The following is a 24,094-nucleotide window of genomic DNA, read 5'->3' as shown; positions in this document are numbered from 1 at the left end:
AAGAAAAATTATACGTGCATAAAATCTGGAAGGATAAGTATACCCCAGTATTTACTGTTGTCTTGTCTTTGGGTAAAAATTGTTTGTGTTCGTCACCTTATCTACATTTTGTAATCTTAGGCCTGTTAACAGCTTAAAATACTTTTTGTGTTTCCTACAGTTGACCCGTTTAAAGTATATGGTTCCGTGTTTTCTAGTATATTCAGAGTTGTGCAGCTATCACCACAATTAATTTTTAAATATTTTCTTCACCCCACCAAGAACCTAGTTAGTACCCATTAGCAGGCACCTTCTGTTCCCTCCCTGCCCTCACAACTCCTCCAACCTTAGGCAACTTTAATCTCCTGTCTCTGAGATTTGCCTTTTCTAGATACTTCATGTAAATGGAATCATACAATAAGTGGCCTTTTGTGACTTTTCATTTGGCATGGTATTTTCAGGGTTCATTGTGTTAAGCATATATCAGCATTTCACTCCTTTTTATGGCTAAATCATATCCCCCCATTGTATCGATATTACCGCATTTTACTTAACCATTTATCAGTTGATGGAAATTTGGGTTGATTTTCCTTCTTGGATATTATGAATAATGTGGAGAACATGCGTGTGCAAGCTTTTGCCTGGATGTGTGTTTTCATTTCTCAGTTGCCTTTGTAACAGTAATGAACAGGATTTGGCAGGGGAAAGGAACCTGAGCTTTAGAGGCAGTTGAGAACAGACTAGTCCCCTGCCTGCCCTTGCCCTTAGAGGAAGAAAAAAGATGGCTAAAGCCTCTGCTTTTTCTAGGCAGTTCTCAGAACACTGTGAGCATGATAATGGTTAACTGGTTCATCATCATAAGGGAGACCTAGAATATACATCTGGCTTTTTAAAAGCTATTGTTTTATTTAAGGATTCTAAGATTGTGGTTCTCATTTTGCAAGATGCTGCCATTACAACTTGGATAGAAAGCTGTTTCTCAAATGTGACCATCTAGTAACTGTCGGCATCCATAGTGATGTTTAAAGCGCTGTAGGGCAAGTGGTCTCAGTCAGAGCTTAGTTCATGTCTCACTTCTTTGAAGGTAATGGGACCATCTGATCTGAGATGTATGTATGCATTCTTAATCTTGTATCTCTGTTTGAGCTGGTTTGACTGAATTATTTATGGTTATTTCATCCTTGGATATTAAAGTCTTGACACTTTCAGATGTGTGTATATCATATGCATTGTTTACTTTTAATTAATGTCAGTGATCAGAGCTTCCTCTGCATGGATAATATGAAGAACACTGCATCCTAGGTCTGGAGATGACCTTGAGACCCAGCTCTGTGAGTGACACGCTCGTTGCCCTTAAGCCGGGTGCTTCTCAGTTGCTTCTCTGTAAAACAAGAAGAGTTTAGATTAAGTAAAACCCTAGATTCTTCTCAGTGATTCAGAGTGCTGCATTTTCATAATTGATTTTAGTTGATACTATGATTTGAAATATGAATCTTAATCTTTTGTCCTTCTTAAGGCCTGTATGTCCATGCCCCTTCAATGAGAAGATGCCTAAAGATTGTTGATAGTTATTTCTTTTGTAACCAGACATGTATTCAGAATAGAGTATCTTTTTCTCATCAGCTAAACCAGCTAATGCTGAAAACTATGGCACATGATGCCAAAATGAAAAAGGCTGTTTGTAGTCGTGTGTGTGAAGTGGGTGCAGCCAATACAGATGCACCTTTTAGGAGCATTAGTTTAAAAATCATATTGAGAACTACAGAAGCGTTGTCCCGCTTGGCCTGATCATGTCACGCCTGAAGTAACCATGTTTTAACAGGGCACCAGAGATTGGCCAGCTGGAGCCCATTTGCTGGAGACTGGCTGAGGTGAGGAGGGAAGGGGCTGTGAGAAGCACTGAGCGTGGGAGCTTGGAAAGGGGGCTCCTGGGAGGGGAGCAGGGAGGGTCTGAACACCTGGAAAGGCTGTTGGGCAGCTCAGTGTTTAGACTTACGCAGCTGAACCGAGAGTCGTGGGCTGCTTTCAGAGCGTGTCGAGTAAACTCGTGAACACAACTGTCCCGCGCGGGACAAGCTGCCTGGTGGGGTTTGTGCTTCGCTCTCACTAAGCAGTCAGGCAGACAGTCTCTTAGAGCAGAGCTGTGTGTGGGAGAGTCACACACTGTTGATAGAGAGGGGACAGAAGTGTCCCTGTGATAAAACATTTCTGTACAGGATGCTGTATCTAGAGAATACAGGCATTTTGCCTTGCATAAATACAGTCTACCTATCAAAGAAATAGTTATGAAAACTTAGTTATAATGGGTTTAATAACTGATTTGGTTAAAAACTTGAAAATGTTTTTTTAATTGGGTTTCTTTTATTATCAAACTGAAAGAATAGTGGAAAAAATTCAGTTAGTAGTTAAGAACAGAAGAAAAATTAGTTACATTTCCTATTTGGGTCTTGTCTTTATTAACAGTGTTCTAATATGATTATCCTAAGCAACGTAATTGATGTTTAGTATTTAAATTTACCTTTGGTGCAAGTGTATCTTCATTGGCGAAGTAGTTTCTTTTTCTGATCCCTCTGGGCTTTCCAAATTCCTCAGCACTACTGAACATTTTCTGGTGAAAAGGAGACTGAACTTTCTTTTATGCTGCACAGTTTTATCCACTAATCCAGAGTAGCAGTCTATTCTTGGATAGTCAGTTACTTGTTTTGTGGTGTTTGAGATTGAGGAAGAGAGGAAAAGGAGGAGACCCAGCTGCCTTTTATGTGAAGAGCCTGTGGCATCTGGAAGGTCTTTTGCCCACAGTTATAGGAAATTGAAAGATAAGCTGCTTCTGTTCAGGTCTGTGTTTTAGAAAAAGATTGAGTGCAGTGATTGCTTCCAGACTGGATGTAGGCTCTACACTCCCGATGTGTTCACTCATCAGAGGGTTGTTCTAGAAAGGCTTTACAAGGTTCATTTCCTTAAAATACAAATGTATAAACCTTTTTACATCTGGCTTAATTTAAATGTAGGACTAGTGACAACCTGAAAAGCATGTAAGGTGTCTGTGTTCACCACTTGGGATCCCAGAATAGTCAGGAAAGATAAACACTTAATTGGTTATAAAAAGAAAGTGTTTTATAGTGACCACACTTTTACTCAGTGAGTGATATTTACAGTATTAAATGTGTTGCTGAGGGGTGACAGAAATATGGAAATGAAGTTTTCCTTCTGCCTGAGTAGTTTTTAACTTAACAGGTCCAAAATGTTTCCACAAAGACATCACACACATATTTTTAAGTGCCATCATGGGTAGCAGTGGAGTAACTGATGCTTTGATTCTCTTCCTGTGACTCTTCAAATGCCTACGCCTCTTAGAAAATAGCATAACTTTAAATATTATTTAGTTAAATCAGTGGTTTAAAGAAATTTCAAATACTGACTTAAAAACCCCAGTTTGGGTTATGTAAATACTTGTACCAACATTAAGTGGAATATTGTTTTAAGTATTTAGGATCTGAATTTCTTACATATTAATTTGGGTTGATGAGGTACCAGAACTGAAATTGTTTATACTGTAGTATATTTGAATGTAGTATATATTGTAGTATGTATTTGAATGTCTTCCTGATTTTTTTTATTAACTTAGAATATATTGCTGCCTTTTTTTTTTTCTTCACTAGTAATGGCATCATTTCTGGCCTTTGATTCTCCCCCACTCCTTACCAAAAAGATGTTTCCAGAGAGGTGTTTTTTTTTGTTGTTTTTGTTTTTAACAACTTTAATGTAGAAATGTTTAAAAAAACAGAGGAGTATAAACTGTCCTAATTCTTAAGCTTACTGTGGGCTTCCTATAACTGTATTCTGATAAGACTGTAATTTTATTCAGGGGAGATTTTCAGTAAACCACTGGAATTCTGCTCTAGCCATAAGATTTAATGCTTAGGGTGACCTTGGCATAAATTTGCATATTGAGCTTAGTTTAGACAAGTTGCTATTTCAATGACAGACTTGGAGAACTTTTCCTTCTTCCTCTATCAACCTGAGCCCCTCTCTCCACTTTTTATCCTTTTCATATTTCAAGTAAGATTTCTTTTTTTTTTTTTTAATTTATTATTTATTTGGTGCCCTGGATCTTGGTTGCAGCACACAGAATCTTTGATCTTAGTTGTGGCATGTGGGATCTAGTTCCCTGACCAGGAATCGAACCCAGGCTCTCCGCGTTGGGAGTGAGGAGTCTTAGCCACTGGACCACCAGGGAAGTCCCCAAGTAAGATTTCTTTAAAAACAAGGATTTCACCTCTTTAAGGTCAGGTGGGGGCAGTGGAAACCACTGGTTTAGACTAAGCAACTTAAGTTCAGGTTTTACCAAAAACTTGGTGTGGTCTGCCTCTCAATACAGTGTTAGAAATGTTTTTTTCCGTGAAAAATGTAGATTTGCATTCACTAGTATAACTGATACAGTACTTGTCATTCTAGTGTATGTTCAGATTTCACTTCCCACATAAAGTATCAGAGTTACGCCTGCAGGTGCTAGAGACCAGGACACACTACTGTACTTCCTTCTGTATTTTCTGGCCTGTTAAATTAGCACCATATATTTTTATTAGCAACTTGAAACATGTAAGAATGCACATAAAAATATGAAGAATTTGTATACTGGAAAATGCTGTACTAGATCCATACTTGCAGTTATTTAAAATATAATCTGTAGAAGTTTGATTTGGAGGTTGTTTTTTTTTTTCTTTCCTGACTCAAGTATGTATGGCTAGTCAAAGGTTTCGGAGAAGGCAATGGCACCCCACTACAGTACTCTTGCCTGGAAGATCCCATGGAAGGACGAGCCTGGTGGGCTGCAGTCCATGAGGTCGCTAAGAGTTGGACACGACTGAGCGACTTCACTTTCACTTTTCACTTTCATGCATTGGAGAAGGAAATGGCAACCCGCTCCAGTGTTCTTGCCCGGAGAATCCCAGGGACGAGGGAGCCTGGTGGGCTGCCGTCTATGGGGTTGCACAGAGTCAGACACGACTGAAGCGACTTAGCAGCAGCAGCAGACAAAGGTTTAAATTGGGTTTCATGGGGGTTCTTTTTGTTTTGTTTTTACTTTGATGGTGCGATTATAAATGCTTTTCTTCTAAAAACAGGGACAAAATGATGCTGTCCTTGATACGGTGTCTTTGCTGAGGGACTGCGGTGTACAGACAAGCCCTGCTGTCTGTTGGTCCTACACGTCTTGCCTTCAGCCTCCTGAACCAGCACTGTCGTCTGTTGGGCTCCTCTCCGTGTTCTTGGCCCAGATGAGCCTGAGTGCAGCCCCGGACAAGGTTTAAGCCTCCTGGCAGAGCTCGTTTCTGAAACGATGGTTATTGTGTTTGTCATTTAATGACCTCTTTGCCTAAATAAAGTTCACAGTCATTGATGTGTCATGATCCTTCTGTCAAGATTTGACCTGTAGATACTTTGTCGTGAGGCAGGCTCTTTCTGCTTTTATTTACCTCTTTGTAGTTGGTGTGAGGGAGTATTTTTGCTTTTGAGATAAGAGGTTCATGCATCTGAACAGTCTTATGTATAGTTATAATTCATATGGTTTTAAATCATCTGTACCCTACGGCCTCAGATCACATATTTTCATTTCAATCATCTGACTCTTGCTTTCTGAGGAAGGAATTACTTTCTGAGAGGGAATATGGCCAGGATTATTAGTAAAACTTTAGTGTTTTGGCCCTAAGTAGGTGTGGGTATATTTTGCAGAGATTGATAAGAAGGAATATGGCTGAAATATTCAATAGTGAATTTAAATCATTCTCAAAAATTGAAGATTTAAGTGTAGTTCATCAGATGGCATATGCTTAACCAAAATTCACTTCAGTTAATAAAAGACTTAGTAATGTTAACTCCATTATTAATGAGTTTGAGCTTTTCCCAAAATCTTTAGAATTTACCAGGTGTTTTACTCTTCCCATAAAGTGTTTTTGTTTTTACTTAATGAAACCAGGGGCCGATGCCTCTTTCAGAATAATTGTATCTTCCTGACAAATCCCTATTCTTCCTACTACTCCCAATTCATGAATGTAATTATTTTGCATAGAATTCCCAATCTTCCCTCTTACTTACTCACTTCCTCTTCTGTTTCCCACTACCAAAACTTTTGGTTGCAAGCACCATGAACTAAAACTTAAGCAAAAGTGATCATGTGCTTGTACTTGTTTATGAAAAGTTTGGGGGAGGAATGGTGAAATCAAGAGGACTGTCTTTCGGGCACAGCTGGATTGAGAATCTAGCAGCAGGAGAGTTTTCTGTTCTGTGCTTTTCTCATGCTCACTGTTAGCCCTGTTTGGGGCACATGTCAAAGTCTGTACTTAATCAGAGTCTTCAGAGAGAGAACACTAATTGGTTAACCAGAATCATATACTCTATGCTCTGACGGTTCCAAGAGGAAGCTGGACAGGGAGGGGAACGAGTGTCTCCTTTACTCCAGTGACCCAGTGCCTACTGTATACCCGAGAAGCAAGATGGGCTGTTGAAGGGGAAGAACTGTATCCTGTTCAGTTCTCTATATTTAGCACATTAATGGATAAAGTGCTCCAAATGATTGATGAACAGATGAACAGTGGTTTCATTCTGTTAAATTGGATATTTTCCCCTTTTTTATGCTGTGAGCCCAGAAGTGTATGGTTTGGCTAAAGGAAGCTTTCCTTAGTATTCGGATAGTGGTGCTGACCTGCTGAAAGTGTCCATTCTGATAGCCAAGGAGGCTCATGAGAATGGTTAGCCACTTGGGGGCAAATCTGGAGAGCACGCCCATCCCTCTGTACTCCTTTCAGTGCCCACCTCTAGACAGTTGGATGTTATCGTAAGACACCTTCCTCCCTAAGAGCAATGATGGTGAATATTTTCAGCTCTATTCAGAAGTGAGGAGTTCCCCTTAACCTCAGGCAGTCCACTGCCTATTTACTCTGTCCTTCTCCCTTCCCAGTTAAGAACAGAATAAATAGGAAGCTGTGGGCCCTTTGATTCAGTTTCTGATTCAAAAGGCTTTTAAGGGGTGAAGCAGAGGCCAGTGTCTTTTAAATGTTTTTAAACAAGAATCAAATAGATAACATCAATGAACCCCAAAGGAAGCTGTTGATTTGAAGTTGTTTCTTAACAGCAAGCATTGAGCTGGGAAAAAAATAAAAACATAGGGCCCTTGAGTTCTTTTTCTAATCACCCATAATAATTCTAACATTAGCTGATAGTGGTTGTTGGAGACTTTCTTTCAAGGAATCTTTGGCTTGTTGTCGGCATAGAAAAACTGAAGAAATACACACAGGAAATGGAAGATAGGAGTAGGAGGGAGCCTTCCTTACTCATTGTATTTCTATACCATGTACCTGCTTTATATCTGAGAAGTGTTTTATTCAGTAAGTGAAAAGCTAGAGGAAGTTTTAATTGTTTTTGAGGGTGCTAACACATATGAATGTGTTATTCTAGCTCCAGATGGACAAAATTTTGGAGATGGTCTCCGTGAAGGGTACCTTCATCCAGGAAAAGGGGCAGATGATAGAATTCCCAAGATGATCAGAAATGTCAGAAATCTGCTTATGAAGACAGTTACCATCTTAACCGAGGAGATTTTTCATCTTTCAGTGTAAACTTGAACTTGGATTCCTCCTAGCTAATTGTAGAATAAGCATTTTCTGTACAGCATTTTCCAGTAAGCAGTGTCATTATTTATAAGACTGTTTCATTCAACTCAAGTAAACTGAAGAAATTTACTTTATGGCTGAAATAATCATCTTTTATATGTAAGATTTTGTAGCTAAGCTCCCTTATGAGCATATTCTAACTTTTTCACAGCTGTAGGTAGATAACATTGGGTACCATGGAGCAATGAGGTGTGCCTCACTTGGAAATCTTACACCAACTTTGTTAGCTGTTGTGGGGCGGGCACTTAGAACACTGGTGTTCTCCGTAGGAAATGGGGTTTTCTTTCATCCTGAGCTGCAGTTTGACTCCCCAGGATGTTTTCTGTATGTGGTGACATTTCCAATCTTTCTGTATTTGTTTTACTAAGATGTTGAGCTGCTTTTCCAGGAGGCAGGGAAAACCAGAAAGGGCTGTCTTTGGGTCACATCTCTGCTCTGAAGTGGAATGGGATTAACATGGAAGTTCCAAAAGAATTGGATTTGGGCCCATGGAGAGTTTATGAAATGAATGGAGAAACAAGATGTCTCTTCTCAGAATTCATTGTGATGCTTGGTCTCCTCAGAACTCGCCTAGAGCACCTCCTTTATTTCTGAAACGCTTCTGTCAGGTGGTTCTCTCTAAACGACCTCGTTTGTGGGAACCTATTTTTTTTTTCTTTTTAATCAGTTTATTAAGCAACAGATTTTTTGAATCAAAAAGATAGTTCAAAACAATTTAGCGATAAAATTTCCATAAGGGATAGTGAATTTGGCCTTTAATGCAAATCAGTTTGCACCAGAACTGACTTCCCGGTCTGTTGGCTAAAATACTGGGCAGAATGAGATGGCAGAGTGTGCAGAGGACGCCAAAACCGTGCTTTATGACTAACTAGGGTTCCATCGTGAGGACGTTTGTCTCAGTGAGCTGCATGCTGCTTTTGGCCTCAGGTATACCAAGTTCTGGTAATGTATCCAGATTTAGGATTTCTGGAAGTTGCTGGGGGTTTTGGTAAGATTCATTTTCCCCCTCATTTTTCATAGTTAATATTGATTTCTAGAATAGTAAGTGCAGTAACTTATCTTACCACAGTTGAATTAGTTGACTTTATGATCATGGTTTACAAATGGTAGTGGTATAACAGAGTGACAGCCTTTATTAATTAGAAAGCCAGATTTGCATGTACTGAATTTTAAATCCTGATGTATCGGCTTTTGTTTCTGCCTGGTTTTGGTCTTTAGAGTTACTTTATAGCCTATAAATTTAATTTAAATTATTAAGTCAATGATAAATTTTTACCCTGCTGTGTAGGGAACATTCATGGTCACTTTGCAAGCCATACAAATTATCAGTTGCCCAAGTTTTGTTTTATTTTCTTAACCATTGTTTTTAAGGAACTTGGAAAAGTGGATCTAAATTTCTGCTTTTATGTATTGGGTCATTTAAATAATTTTTCAGTTCCCTCATATACACAGAAGCTTTTCCTTTCTCAAAAGGCTCCCCTGATTCTGTCAGTTAACCGTTTGCTCTGACGCCTAGTGCTGGCTTTCCCCGACTCCGCACTGACTCCGCGGCACGAGAGCGCCTTTGTCCAGGAGTGGTGCTGACTGTGGGGCGGGATACACGGCCATCTGTGTCTCGTTTGGGTAGTGTGCAGAGACTCCCAGTCCCATCACAGTCTGCAGGATAGTTCCCAGGCAACACAAACTTACTTTCTCTGGCGCTCAAGATTATGTGGTAATGACACTGAAATGGTGAACATTTTTCTGTTTTCAGAGGTTCAACATCACAAGGAGAAAAACATTCACATTTGATTTTAAAGTAATCGGTTGGGATATAATCCTAATTCTCAACTTTAAATATTTCATCCCAAACTAGTTTTTTAAAGGTCTGATCAGAACTCTGCCGCACTGGATTCATGTCATCTGCAGCATAAAGTGTCCTGTTAGAGGTAGAGAAGGTCAGGCTGTGCTTCCTTTAAGGGTTCAGAACATACTGGATAAGGATATCTACTCACCTTTTTTTGTCATACTGGGCCAGGGTTTGTGATCCTACCATCAGTGGAATTAGTAAATATTGCAAGTTGCTCGTGTTTTGACTTGACTTAAATTTTTTTTTCCAATAGAAACTATGTTCCAACTTCCTGTCAACAATCTTGGCAGTTTAAGAAAAGCCCGGAAAACTGTGAAAAAAATACTTAGTGACATTGGGTTGGAATACTGTAAAGAACACATAGAAGTAAGTAGCATGCCGTTTTCTAATTTTCACACGACTCAGCTTCTGCTCCCTTACTTTGTGTCGGTGGCCAGGATCGTTCATTTTTAGGTGTGATTCTGAAGTTTAACTGCAGCATTAGCTTTGCTAGAACTTTCTCAATTAGCCTAACTTGTTCCCTTGTCCCTAAAGTGGGCTTTTTCTTCTTTGCGTCCTGAAGCAAAAGCAGTTACCACTGAGAACGTGCCATGTCGGACGTTTTCTACTAGGTGCTTTAAAATGGTCTCTAAATTCAAATCCTTTAAAACAGCCCCTAGGGGGATATAGGAATTCTTCTCTCAAATACGCACGTAAAGAACCAGTGAAGGACTAGGTCCACCTCACAGCTGAGCATGTGGCAGGTCTGTCTGTGAGACTCCAGAGCCTGTTCTCATTCTGATGTGCCTGAATGTTTTGGTTGGCCTTCTGATTGTTGAGGCGCAGTAGTTGGGGTGCTTGTTGTCTCTTTCCTTGGGATTTGAGCGTTTGTTGGCCCTTTTGACCCATCATAGACTATTGTCTTTCCCTCGGTAACAGTTTGGACTTTACAAACTGTTTTTCTCGCCTTTTATTCTGTGAGCTTTCTACCAGCCCTGTGGGATAACCAGTGCAGTGCTCTCCTCTTCTAGATCTCATTACTCTGATCTTGTGGTTAGTGGATCAGAAACCTCTGATTGGAAAGAAATATTTAAAGCTGTTTTTCCCACTAGCCTTTTATGTTCCAGCTGGCCAGGGACTGTAACTACCTTGCCCATCTGTGTCTCCTCAGCACCTAGCACAGTGCTGGGCGCGCAACAGGCACTTGGTAAATGTTTGGAAGAAATTGAAAGTGAAAAAGCAATTTCCTTCATGCAACAGGTTTTCTTTTCCTGGTTCCCTTACCTACTCTAGGGGCATATCATGAAGACTAAAGCTTCTCAGAATTGGATTTCTCTAGCTATGTCATCCCCAGTGTGGAAGTTCACTCCACACCCTCTCCAATACTTCAAGTACAGGTAGATCTACCTGATGAAATAGTCCATTTACTTCCCATGCAGTGGGGTAATCTTCACAAGAATAAATAGTGCAAATATTAAAGGTTACTTTTCCTATCCTACATTTGGTTTGTTCATCCCTATTACACCCACTACATACTCTGGAATATATTTATGTATACTTGATATTCCACACTGAACTGTGAACCTTTTGGGAACAAGAGGAATTTTACCATAAAACTTAATATTCCTATCTCAAGCTTGGGGGGGTCAAATTTTTACACAAGAGTAATTTAACATAATATCACATGCTTTCTTTGAGTAGCTGTCCTCCTTTGGGGGTTCAGAAATCCTGAGTTTTCCTTCTAGTCCAATCCCACCCCACCCCCATCTCCATAGAACATTTTTCTTGCACGGAACCAGAATACCACATTTGTAGTGCTAAGACTGAGTGAATGTTGCTGTCTTACACTCTGGTCTAATACTACGGCTGATGAGTTACAACTCTTAAGAGGGGTGCTTTGGTATCAATACATGGCTTAATTTTTTACTTAATTAGAGCTTCCAGTGGTTTCTTTGGAAACCTGGTGACCCTGAGGGGAATGTTCAGTTGGTGCACCATGTTCACTGTAACATCCACGTGCCCTTTTGTTTTTCCTCAGAACCTTACGACTCCTCGTCTCATTCTGGGTGGGGTTGACTTTCCTGTTCATCTCCCCAGCCCTAGTAAGAGATAGGATTTATATGTCAAGTTGGGCTAGAATTAATACCATGTTTTTGAAACTTCTTTCACTGTTTTCTAGGACTTTAAACAGTTTGAACCTAATGACTTTTATTTGAAAAACACTACATGGGAGGATGTAGGACTGTGGGACCCCTCGCTTACGAAAAACCAGGTGAGTGGCGCAGGAGGCTTGCCCCAAAGCCGCGTTTCCCCTTTTCAGTTCTGGGCCTTTCATAGTGTTACATTATTTGTAGACAACCTAATGTGGAAAGTGTTAAAAATTTATTATTTCATATTTTCCTAAGAGATAGAGAAAAATAGGAAGAACTTTGGTCTAGTTTTTTTCATTGTCCTGAAACTATATGTAAGAAGAATAGCAAAGTTTGTTACTTAAAAGTTGTGATGCCCAATGTATACCAGAATTCCCCTCTCCTCCTCTCACCCTGCCAAAAGTATTCTGGTTCTTCTGATTCTAAAATGTTCCGTCCAGTGTTCAGTTTATCTAGGGTATCCATCATTTTTCTGTGTTGCAGTTCTTGTTTTTTCTATAAAGGGGAGGTCAGGACTCTTTATTCGATTTAGGTTTTCTTGCTCGTCTGTGTCGTCACCCAGCCTCTGTGGGGTAGTCTGAGCCAGCACTCGGGCTGTGGGACAGGTGGCTCTGTAGGGTGGTAGCGGTGGGCAGCTTAACTGTTACTGATTGGAATTAAAAACAGTATTAGGTGATCAAAGGCACCAGCGGTGCCAACAAATAACAATAGGTGATGTTACAACAAAAAATAGAGGGCCATGGGTGATACGTCTTTCCCACAGGGAGAAGTGATTATCAATTCAAACTGTACCGTTATTTATTTCAGTGGTGATTGTAATTCTGGATTATTTATCTGTTCATCCGTTGGAACATACTTGGCAGGGAGTTAGTACTTTTAAACTCCACCTCAGAAATGTGAAGTCATCTGGTTCTTTTCTTATTAATAACCCAGGAAAGGGTATTAACCAGCAGCCTTAAAATAGGAAAGCCTTCCAGTAGGACACATCACTTAGTTAATTCAGTTTTACCAATACCAGAGAAGGAAAAGCACAGTACTTCATTTTGGTTGTAACCAGTGTCTGAAACAAGGTAGATTTTTTACAAGGAAAAAATGATCACCTCTCACCAAACTTGTGTTTCCCCTATCATGAAAGGACCCAACTGCACAGATGTTAATGAACTGTTTCTGTAAGTTGCTCTTTGACACTAGTAAATTGTGCAGTGCTTGTTTTATTGGCTTTTTAATATCCTGCATTCCCCACATTCTGTAGGAATTTTTACTTAATTTCTTAATTTGAATCAGAGCAGCTGTCACTTCATTACTTCTTTTGAAACTGCTCTTGCTTGAGAAGAAGGAACAGCATGGCTTGCAGAAGAAAGCTGACGTTTCAGATCCGTGGGGTTTTGATCTCAGTGAAATCCGAATACTACACTCTGCTTAGATCAGAGGGGGGAAATGTTTGAAATTTTTGAAAATGTGCCCTTTTTTTTCTATGAAAATTTTTCCATGATGGAAAGGATCAAAGGTGTGTCTTTATGTTGTATGGCCTAATTGCACTAGAATACTTTGGGGCCTGAGTTTTAGTGTATAGTGAGTCTGGAACCTTCAGCAACTTACCAGCTGTACTTACAGAGTAATTGTAGTGATTCGCCTCTTTGTCCTTCCTAACTATAAAATGTTTATCTTGAAGCCATTTGTCTTTGGGTTTCTCTAAACCAGTGAGCCGATGTGACTGAATGTGACTGTTCTTTTCTAAAAACACTGAGGAAAAATTCTGAATGGAGTTTTTATTTGTAACACCAAAATAAGTGTTTATTAGTTTTCAACAGCGTTTTCATTTGGGTTTATATTAGGTTGGTACAAAAGTAATTGCGGTTTTTCTATTTTGAAATTTACCTTTGCTGTTGGAATACACTTAAATAACTGTAGTTATGTTATACATTTTAACACACGTGTCTCACTTGATGTTTTTTTGTGAATGACTTATTACTTGCTGTTTATATTTATTTTAGACTATGGAAAGGATGTTAGACAAAAAGCAAATTCAAGTGATTTTCTTATTCGTGTTCAAAATGGGTTGTAAAGCAGCGGAGTCAACTAGCAGCACAGTGCATTTGGCCCCGGAGCTGCTAACGAGCGTACGTGCACTGGTGCTTCAAGAAGTTTTGCGAAAGAGACGAGAGCCTTGGAGGAACGTAGTGATCACTCATCGGAAGTTGACAGTGACTGGGTGAGAGCCATCATCGAAGCTGATCTTCTTACTGCATGAGAAGTTGCCAAAGAGCTGAACATTGCCCATTCTACAGTTGTTCACGATTTGAAGCAAATTGGAAAAGTGAAAAAACGCGATAAGTGGGTGTCTCATGATAAGCTAACCGAAAATCAAAAAGTCGTTTTGAAGTGTCTTCTCTTATTCTGCACAACAACAAGGAACCATTTCTCTGTCGGATTGTGACGCAAGAAGAAGCGGATTTTATATGACAAACGGTGACAACCAGCTCAGTGGTTGGACTGAGAGGAAGCTCCACAGCACTTCCCAAAGCCGTGCTGGCACCAAAGAAAGAACGTGGTCACAGTCTGGTGGTCTGCTGCCTGTCTGATCCACTGTAGCTTTCTGAATCCTGACGAAACCATTACAAGAAGTACGCTCAGCAAATCGATGAGACGCATCAAAAACTCGCCCGCCTGCAGCCGGCGCTGGTCAGCAGAAAGGGCCTGGTTCTTGGGCACAGCAGCACCCAGCACACGTGGCACAGCGGCGCTCACAGGCTGCACACGCCGGAAGGTCCGCCTCGGCCGCCATATCCACCTGGACTCTTGCCAGCCAACTGCCACTTCTTCAAGCATCTTGACAGCTTTTTGCAGTGAAAACGCTTCCACAGCCAGCAGGAGGCAGAAATGCTTTCCAAGAGTTTGTTGACTCCTGAAGCACAGATTTTCACCACGCTGCAGGAATAAACAAACTTATTTCTCATTGGCAAAAATGTGCTGATTGTCATGGTTCCTATTTTGATTTATAAAAATGTGTTTGAGCCTAGTTATAATGATTTAAAATTCAGTCCAAAACCGCAATTACCTTTGCACCAACCTAATGTTTTATAAATTATGCATTTTGCAAAAGGAAGTTTTACTCAGATCAATGCATTACAGTTTCAGTTCTAAAAATTGCATTGTCTCTTCAACACTATCTTGGGGAAAAAAATCTAGAACCTGTTAATGCTTATCTGAAGTGGCATTCTGATTCCAGTTTTTGTCTTTTCTTTAGGACTATCGGACAAAACCTTTTTGCTGCAGTGCTTGCCCATTTTCTTCAAAATTTTTCTCTGCCTACAAAAGTCATTTCCGGAATGTCCATAGTGAAGACTTTGAAAATAGGATTCTCCTTAATTGCCCCTACTGTACGTTCAATGCAGACAAAAAGACTTTGGAAACACACATTAAAATATTTCATGCTCCAAACGCCAGCGCACCAAGTAGCAGCCTCAGCACTTTCAAAGATAAAAGCAAAAGTGACGGCCTTAAACCTAAGCAGGCTGACAGTGTAGAGCAAGCCGTTTATTACTGTAAGAAGTGCACTTACCGAGATCCTCTTTATGAAATAGTTAGGAAGCACATTTACAGGGAACATTTTCAGCATGTGGCAGCACCTTACATAGCAAAGGCAGGAGAAAAATCACTCAATGGTGCAGTCCCCTTAGGCACAAATGCCCGGGAGGAAAGTAGTATTCACTGCAAGCGATGCCTTTTTATGCCAAAGTCTTACGAAGCTTTGGTACAACATGTCATTGAAGACCATGAACGCATAGGCTATCAGGTCACTGCCATGATTGGTCACACAAATGTGGTGGTTCCCCGATCCAAACCCCTGATGCTAATTGCTCCCAAACCTCAAGAGAAGAAGGGCATGGGACTCCAGTCAAGAATTGGTTCCCTCGCTTCTGGAAACGTACGGTCTTTGCCATCACAGCAGATGGTGAATCGACTCTCAATACCAAAGCCTAACTTAAATTCCACAGGTGTCAACATGATGTCCAATGTTCACCTGCAGCAGAACAACTATGGAGTCAAATCTGTAGGCCAGGGCTATGGCGTTGGTCAGTCAATGAGACTGGGGCTAGGTGGCAACGCACCGGTTTCCATCCCTCAACAGTCTCAGTCTGTGAAGCAGTTACTTCCAAGTGGAAATGGAAGATCTTACGGTCTTGGGTCAGAGCAGAGGACCCAGGCGCCAGCAAGATACTCACTGCAGTCTCCGAATGCCCCGTCTCTCTCTTCAGGCCAGCTAAAGTCTCCATCCCTCTCTCAGTCACAGGCATCCAGAGTATTAGGTCAGTCCAGCTCCAAGCCAACTGCCGCTGCCACTGGCCCTCCACCACCCAATACTTCCTCAACTCAGAAGTGGAAAATATGTACCATCTGTAATGAGCTGTTTCCTGAAAATGTATATAGCGTGCACTTCGAAAAAGAACATAAAGCTGAGAAAGTCCCAGCAGTAGCCAACTACATTATGAAAATACACAATTTCACTAGCAAATGCCTTTACTGTAATCGCTATTTGCCCACAGACACTCTGCTCAACCATATGCTAATTCATGGTCTGTCATGTCCGTATTGCCGGTCAACCTTCAATGACGTGGAAAAGATGGCGGCTCACATGCGGATGGTTCACGTGGACGAAGAGATGGGACCTAAAACAGATTCTACTCTGAGTTTTGATTTGACATTGCAGCAGGGTAGTCACACTAACATCCATCTCCTTGTAACCACGTATAACCTGAGGGATGCTCCTGCTGAGTCTGTTGCTTACCATGCCCAAAATAACCCACCCATCCCTCCAAAGCCACAGCCAAAAGTTCAGGAAAAGGCAGATATTCCTGTTAAAAGCTCACCTCAAGCTGCAGTGCCCTATAAAAAAGATGTCGGGAAAACCCTCTGCCCTCTTTGCTTTTCAATCCTGAAAGGACCCATATCCGACGCACTTGCACATCACTTACGAGAGAGACACCAGGTGATTCAGACGGTTCACCCAGTGGAGAAAAAGCTCACCTACAAGTGCATCCACTGCCTTGGTGTGTATACCAGCAACATGACCGCCTCCACCATCACTCTGCATCTGGTTCACTGCAGGGGTGTGGGAAAGACCCAGAACGGCCAAGACAAGACAAATGCACCTTCGCGGCTTAACCAGTCCCCAGGCCTGGCACCTGTGAAGCGCACTTACGAGCAAATGGAGTTCCCCTTGCTGAAGAAGCGAAAGTTAGATGAAGATAGCGATTCACCCGGCTTCTTTGAAGAGAAGCCTGAGGAGCCTGTTGTTTTAGCTTTAGACCCTAAGGGTCATGAAGATGATTCCTATGAAGCCAGGAAAAGCTTCCTAACAAAATACTTCAACAAACAACCTTATCCCACCAGGAGAGAAATTGAGAAGCTGGCAGCAAGCTTATGGTTGTGGAAGAGTGACATTGCTTCCCATTTTAGTAACAAGAGGAAGAAGTGTGTCAGAGACTGTGAAAAGTACAAGCCTGGTGTGTTACTGGGCTTCAACATGAAAGAGCTAAACAAAGTTAAGCATGAGATGGATTTTGATGCTGAGTGGCTATTTGAAAATCACGATGAGAAGGATTCCAGAGTCAATGCTAGTAAAACAGCAGACAAAAAGCTCAATCTTGGGAAGGAAGATGACAGTTCCTCAGACAGTTTTGAAAATTTGGAGGAAGAATCCAATGGAAGTGATAGCCCTTTTGACCCTGTTTTTGAAGTTGAGCCTAAAATCCCTAATGATAACCCAGAGGAACACATACCGAAGGTAATTTCTGAAGATGCTTTAGAATCTGAGAAGCTAGACCAAAAAGAGGAGGATGGTTCAAAATATGAAACTATTCATTTGACTGAGGAGCCAACCAAACTAATGCATGATGCCTCTGATAGTGAGGTTGACCAAGATGATGTTGTTGAGTGGAAAGATGGTGCTTCTCCATCTGAGAGCGGCCCTGGTTCCCAACAGGTGTCAGACTTTGAGGACAACACGTGTGAGATGAAAGCAGGAACCTGGTCCGATGAGTCTTCCCAGAGTGAAGACGCGAGGAGCAGTAAGCCAGCTGCCAAAAAAAAGGCTACCGTGCAAGGAGACAGAGAGCAGTTGAAGTGGAAGAATAGTTCCTATGGAAAAGTTGAAGGGTTTTGGTCCAAGGACCAGTCACAGTGGAAGAACGCCACTGAAAACGATGAGCGCTTATCCACCCCACAGATCGAGTGGCAGAACAGCACAATTGACAGTGAGGATGGGGAGCAGTTTGACAGCATGGCTGACGGGGTGGCTGACCCGATGCACGGCAGCTTGACGGGGGTCAAACTGAGCAGCCAGCAGGCTTAAGGGCCGGCCTCTCGGGCATTGGTGACAAATGCTGCGGCCTGGAACTCTGTTCTCCTTTCAGTTACGACTGCAAAGCTGTGTTCTAACTGGTACTGCCTTTTGAGTGCCGGGTCATCAGGCGGTGGGGACATGTGGCCACTCCAATCCCAGTGGTTATTTCTAAGTCTGTGACACATGATTGGCTGATCTTGCTTTAGAACGCTCTGTGACAGACACAGTAACTAAATGTGAAAAACCAATAAGCTGGTGGCTCATGAACGCACACGAGAAAAAGCAGAGGTTTGTTCTATCTGCCGTCTCAACATTTCTTTCCCTCTGTAAAACAGTGTCTGGTTGGACGTCCTGGAGAAGCGTCCTCCTGATCACAATGGTAGCGCAGGGCCAGCACACAAGCTGCCAGTCCAGTGTGCACAGGAGACTGCGGGGAATCAGTTTTTTCTCATGTATTCATTCTGAATAGTTGAAATGTATATTATTTGTACAGTCTTTTAGACCTATTCGAGTGAAGCTTACGATACTGTTACTGTGTACCCATCATAGACTCGTTTCTTTTTTAGTGTTGCCCTTGCTGTGTAATAAGCGCTGTATCTAGCTGACCTAGCAAAAGCCTGAAACTACGCTAGTGTGGACTTCGGGACAGACTTAGTTTTTGCACATAACCTTGTACAATCTCGCGACAGAGGCCAGCCACGTAAGATATATATCTGGACTCTCTTGTATTATAGAATTTTTCTTGTTCTGAATATCCTTGACATTACAGCTGACAAAAACAAAAACTGGTATTTCAGATGTTTTCTGAAATCTTTTAAGCTAAAAATCACATGCAAGAATTGACTTTGCAGCGACTAATTTTGACACCTTTTAGATCTGTATGGAAGTGTGTTGTGTTGAAGCAGCAGGCCAATGAGTGCTGCTTTTTGGATATTTAGTTTTATCTTTAGTTAAACACCACCCTGGTGTATTCATTTATACCATCTAATATATGACACACGGTTGTAGTATGTATAATTTTGTGATCTTTATTTCCCTTTGTATTCATTTTAAGCATCTAAATAAATTGCTGTATTGTGCTTAATGTAGATACTTACTCGCGTTATTACACCTCCAGTCCTCTGTGTCCGTCACGTCTTGTACCAGTTGATGCTACGGCTTCCTCATCAGAGAAGGAGGCACAGCCACTGAGGAAGCTTGTGGAAGACCAGGAATGGCATAAAGAACGCTTTCTCTCAAGGCTCTTGTTACAGATTCTTTGGTTCGGTTTGGCTTTTGTCTGTTACCTTTTTAATCACTAAAATAAACATCCTTGAATTTTTTCAGGTCCCCTGTTGTTAAGGATCAGAACCTGCTTAGATATGTAAATGTCTCAGTGATAAAGGATGTAAACATAAATAAGCATTGATTTGCAAGCAGAATCTTAATACCCTGGTGTTCTTTCTTCTAAATGAAGTCCATATTAGTTTTCACCTCATAATGGGAACAGTTGTACTAACCAGGCAACTACTCTCTTTTAACTCTGGATCATCTTGCTATTAAGAGAAAAGCTTTTTTTTTTTTTTTTTTTTTTTTTAAGAGAAAGGCTTTGGAGAGCACACGTTCTGGGGGCTATCAAGATGCAGGAGCTGGTAGGGCGCGAGCGACCCCGTACCAAAGAACAGGGAGTTAGGAGGTGGCAGAAGTGGTCCAGTGTGTTTGGTGGTGGTAACGTGACGGGATGGATGCTCTTTTAGTCCATGCGGAGGCTGGTCAGTCACCTTTCAGGGACGTTGGCCTAAAGAGTTCTGAAGTGGGCTAGTTTCCATGATTTCTAAGACTCCAGAAAGTTCAGCTTAACGCTTTTGTTACCTGAGAGCAAAAGTTTGACTAGCCTCCCCCCAAAATGTAAAGCCGTGCCTCTCAGAACAATACAGGAGAAAGCACAAGAATGGACTAGAACCTTTAGGGTGTTTGGAGCTGGCATGGAGCTTTTTTTTTTTTTTTTTTTTAGCTATTTTAAACTGTCACACAGATAGATTATAAATTCTGTGGACATCCAAGATGCTGCAGATGACCTAATCAGAAAAGGTGGCATTGAGAACATGTCTTACCTGCATTTAAGCCATCTCACATTTGCTTTGAAATTACTCTGCCTAATAGGAAGAATTTAGCCTGATCTTGTGAGTCCTACATGAAATACTAGTGAGACTTGTGCAGTATAGGGGTTGAGGGTGGGGAGGTGCGCTCCGGGCTGGACATTTGAGCAGAGAGATGAGGACGCTTCTGTGCTGCGGTGGTGTGAGTGGGCCTTGTCAGCATGGGGAAAAGAGTTTAGCCACCTAAGGACTGGAAATAAAGATTCCCCAGTAAGAACTGTTGGAGAAGTCCTGAAAGTGTCTCAATAAAAGCCATTTTAAAACAATGCCGTTGCTACTGTTTGCTTTTGGAATAATCTGGAAAGAAAAGCTGGCTTTCTGCCATCTTCTAATTAGAGAAGATCTATAACTGTAGACTGAATAATCCTGTAGATTTTCTTTTGAACAAGGAAAAACAAAATTCCAGAGCACTTTTTGCCCTCTGTGGCCAGAAGTTCCAGACTCAAACTGAGTAAGCACTGTGGTTTCTCTCCCGTTTGAGCACGTAGAAGCATTTTCTTGTCCCATCTTTGGTTCCTTACCATTCAGTAGTATGTGGGTCTTCAGCAAACAGCTCTTTGTTCCCTCTTAAATTCCAAGCAGAAAAGGAAATGCCCCTTCCTCCCCCTCCCAACCCCCATGGCTGTGTCTGTCTAGCCACTTGTAAAGATGCACACTTCTTCAGAAGGGAGCAAAAAGATTTGAAAATGATCTATATCAAAGACTGAGGACTGCCCCACCTGAAACACTTCTCTAGGGGCCATTCACCTTGCTTTTGCCAAATGAGTACCGCCATAGGGTGTCTCCCTGCTCTGAGGACTAAATCTTGAGGTGGGGCTCCCAGATCATCTTGCCACTACAGCTTGAGAGCCACTTAGCCTGAGTGATGGATCTGATTTTTACCAAGAGGTTAGGTAGAGCATGCTGAATCTGGATTCCACAGAGCAGCTGGTCAGCCTTCTGCCCCTCCCTTAGGCAATGGTCTTTTCAACCCATTTGACACTTATTTCTAACCCACCCAGTAGCTTATTGGCCTGGCACCAGTTGCAGGCATGTTTCACCAAAGTGTCATGTAGGAACGTAACTCCTAAATGCCCAGAGGACCAAAAATAAAGGCAGGAGACTGCTCTCACCAAACTGAAATGCATTCCAACATACCAGTTATTAAAGGGCCGCCTTGACGTGATCTAGAAAAAGACTGAGATAAACCAGTCAGGCAAGTTAAAAGATAAAAAGGTGTTTTCTACCAACTGCTACTGGGTTAGCTCAAAAATGGATCAAAACTTTCACAAAAGGAAGATTATTTGGAAAAGTATTGGCAATTCTTTGCATCCTGCTATTTCCATCAACAAACTAAAAAAATTAATATTCACTAGAACTTGAATCCTAGAGGGATTACGACTTAGTGGAGTTGTATTTAAAAATGTGCATGTAAGGCATAGCTGCAGGTACCCTGAAAATCCTTGAGTCGTGTTTTCAAAGGGCTCCAGCTAAGAGGATACAGGAGGGACGGGCCCCAGTATTTCCAGGACACATGCTCTGCACCATGTAAATGAGGTGTTGCGGGTGTCTGTTTTTTTCAGCATATGTACAATGTGCATCTGTGATGCAAACCAACCCCCACACTCGCAGCAGGACACCATCAGTACTCCCTAGAAAGGCGTAAAGGCATTCAAACCTAAACTGGTTGTTGCAAAAATTTGGCTGTACCTTTAATTAATGTCTTCTTACTACCAAGTGAAACAAAATGGATATCCTGATAAGCAAATTGTTCACCTGGAAGCTGATAAAGCAAGAGGCGAGAAATAAAGACCTTTTCCAATGCACACACGTGACCTGTCGCCATCAGGCCTGAAGCAGAAGGCAGCAGCTGTGGAAGAGGGACAGCCATCTGGGAGTCAAAACTTTGAAGACCCCGCGTTGAGGATGGCAGGTGAAAAGATGCCTGCACGGCTGCATCTGCTGGGCTGGCTCTATTGGCTTCCCCTGGGGGAGAGGACTCCAGAGGCTTAAATACAGAGTCCTCCAAGGGGGGAACCTCCAGGCCAGGGGTGAGAGTCCACCTTTCCCAGGAGTTTGACACTGTTCATAAAATCGCCCCAAGCTCAGCACACATCCTGAGCACATATTGACTCAACAAGAACTCCAAACATCGCAGAAGTGTTTAGGACTAGTTGTAGGGCACTAGATGCCAAGATAATTTGAATCCTCAAAACAGTCCTGCCCCAATTCCCTAAATCCACCCCCACCCCCTCAAAAAAAGTCTTGTAAAAGGAGTGTTAATACCCAGGACATGATGCTTGAGCGAAGCCAATTTGTCCCAAGACTCCACCTGGCAGAGAGGAGATGCTTATTTGGACCCAGGCTATAGGAGTCCACAGCCCCTGGGTTTCCCAGCCACACCATTCAGCCCTGATTCTGGCTGAAGACTACCCTCTCGAGAAGGGCTTTCCCTGCTGTGAACGCAGAGACACGTGAGCCCCGGGTTTTAAACCAACACCTACTTTCCCCAGCACAGTGTCTCCCAAACGACTCATTCACACTGCCATCTTCGTCATTTTTGCCACATCTGCCTAACAGCTGCTTTACATACTGAGTATGTTTCAAGCCCCCTTTTTAGAAGGGAAAATTATTTTTGCAAGAAGAGTCCAGCCAGCGTGCTTGGCTATTAATGGTACCAGCCCTAAAACACAAGGCAAAACGTTAAGACCGAAACTGTGCCACCTGCCATTGCTTGCCGAGGGCTGTGAGCCCGAGACTTGCTTTGTGGGTTAAAAAGGAAAATCAGAGGGATCCAGGGCAGACTAGCACCAAGATGAGACCTTTTCCTTGACCCAGGCAAGACGGGAAAAATTAGATATGTCTCTGTGGACTCGTGTTACCTAATGCATGCCAGATGGCACCAAACCCATTTGTCAACAGATGGCTCTGGTTCAGTGTTTCCCAGGGAAGTCTCTGCCCATCAGTGAGTACTCAACTCTTCTTACCTGGTTTTAGACTCCTTTTTATGACATAGGACTCTCAGTGGCAGTAATGGGAACTCCAACTCAGATTGGGCTTTTCACAAAGGAAAACACAAGCAACCGTGGTGCCCAAGGAAGGCAGGCTGCTCAGTGATGCGGGCAGGGCCTCCGGGCCTCTTGTCTTCTGGTCCTGCCACCCGCACGGTCAGCTTCATTCTAAGCAGGCACCCTGGCGTTGCTGTTGCTTCCCATTCACCTGCCCTGAGAGAGGGCATCCCCTCCCTCGCTACTGAGCAAGGGTCCTGAACTTGGGGCCAATTGGACCATTCCAGAACCAGTTTCCATGCTGGTAGGCTTAAGATGGGCTTCTCTGGTGGCTCAGTGGTTTAAAAAAAAAAAAAAAAAAAGCCTGCCAGTGCAGGAGACTTGGATTCAATCCATGGGAAGGAAAGAGCCCCTGGAAAAGGAAATGACCACCCACTCCAGTATTTCTGCCTGGGAAATCCCATAGCCAGAGGAGTCTGGCGGGCTGCAGTCCATGGGGTCACAAAAGAGTCAGGCACTGCTTAGTGACTGCTGCTGCTAAGTCGCTTCAGTCGTGTCCGACTCTGTGCGACCCCATAGACGGCAGCCCACCAGGCTCCCCTGTCCTTGGGATTCTCCAGGCAAGAACACGAGTGGGTTGCCATTTCCTTCTCCAATGCGTGAAAGTGAAAAGTGAAACTGAAGTCGCTCAGTCGTGTCCAACTCTTCACAACCCCATGGACCGCAGCCTACCAGGCTCCTCTGTCCATGGGATCTTCCAGACAAGAGTACTGGAGTGGGGTGCCATTGCCTTCTCTGACTTAGTGACTAAACACCACCAAACAAGGCTTAGACCAGAACTACCTCGGTGACTCACTGTGAGCTAGGTTCACCTGGATGGGCTTAGATCAGGCAATACCCATCTCTGGAGCTGGGGTGGAATCAGTTCAACTCAAGCCAGAAACCAACTCAAACCCAATTCCACCCATTACACTCGGGAGGATGTGAAACGGATATTGA

General features: G+C 42.4%; 1 protein-coding gene across 5 annotated transcripts in view; it reads left to right on the top strand.

The window, feature by feature from the left end:
- Positions 1–19,297, top strand: part of ADNP (activity dependent neuroprotector homeobox) — a 30,411-nt gene extending 11,114 nt beyond the window's left edge. For all 5 annotated transcript variants that reach the window (XM_055545313.1, XM_055545311.1, XM_055545310.1 and 2 more), the window contains 3 exons: positions 9,749–9,861; positions 11,654–11,746; positions 14,872–19,297. In XM_055545313.1, the coding sequence (XP_055401288.1) occupies positions 9,754–9,861; positions 11,654–11,746; positions 14,872–17,979 (3,309 nt within the window). In that variant the 5' untranslated portion in view covers positions 9,749–9,753 and the 3' untranslated portion in view covers positions 17,980–19,297. The remainder of the gene's footprint in view (positions 1–9,748; positions 9,862–11,653; positions 11,747–14,871) is intronic.
- Positions 19,298–24,094: the final 4,797 nt, after the last annotated feature.

Source organism: Bubalus kerabau, chromosome 13, assembly GCF_029407905.1.
Source record: "Bubalus kerabau isolate K-KA32 ecotype Philippines breed swamp buffalo chromosome 13, PCC_UOA_SB_1v2, whole genome shotgun sequence".
NCBI lineage: Eukaryota > Metazoa > Chordata > Mammalia > Artiodactyla > Bovidae > Bubalus > Bubalus kerabau.
This window is presented reverse-complemented; position numbering and strand designations above follow the sequence as displayed.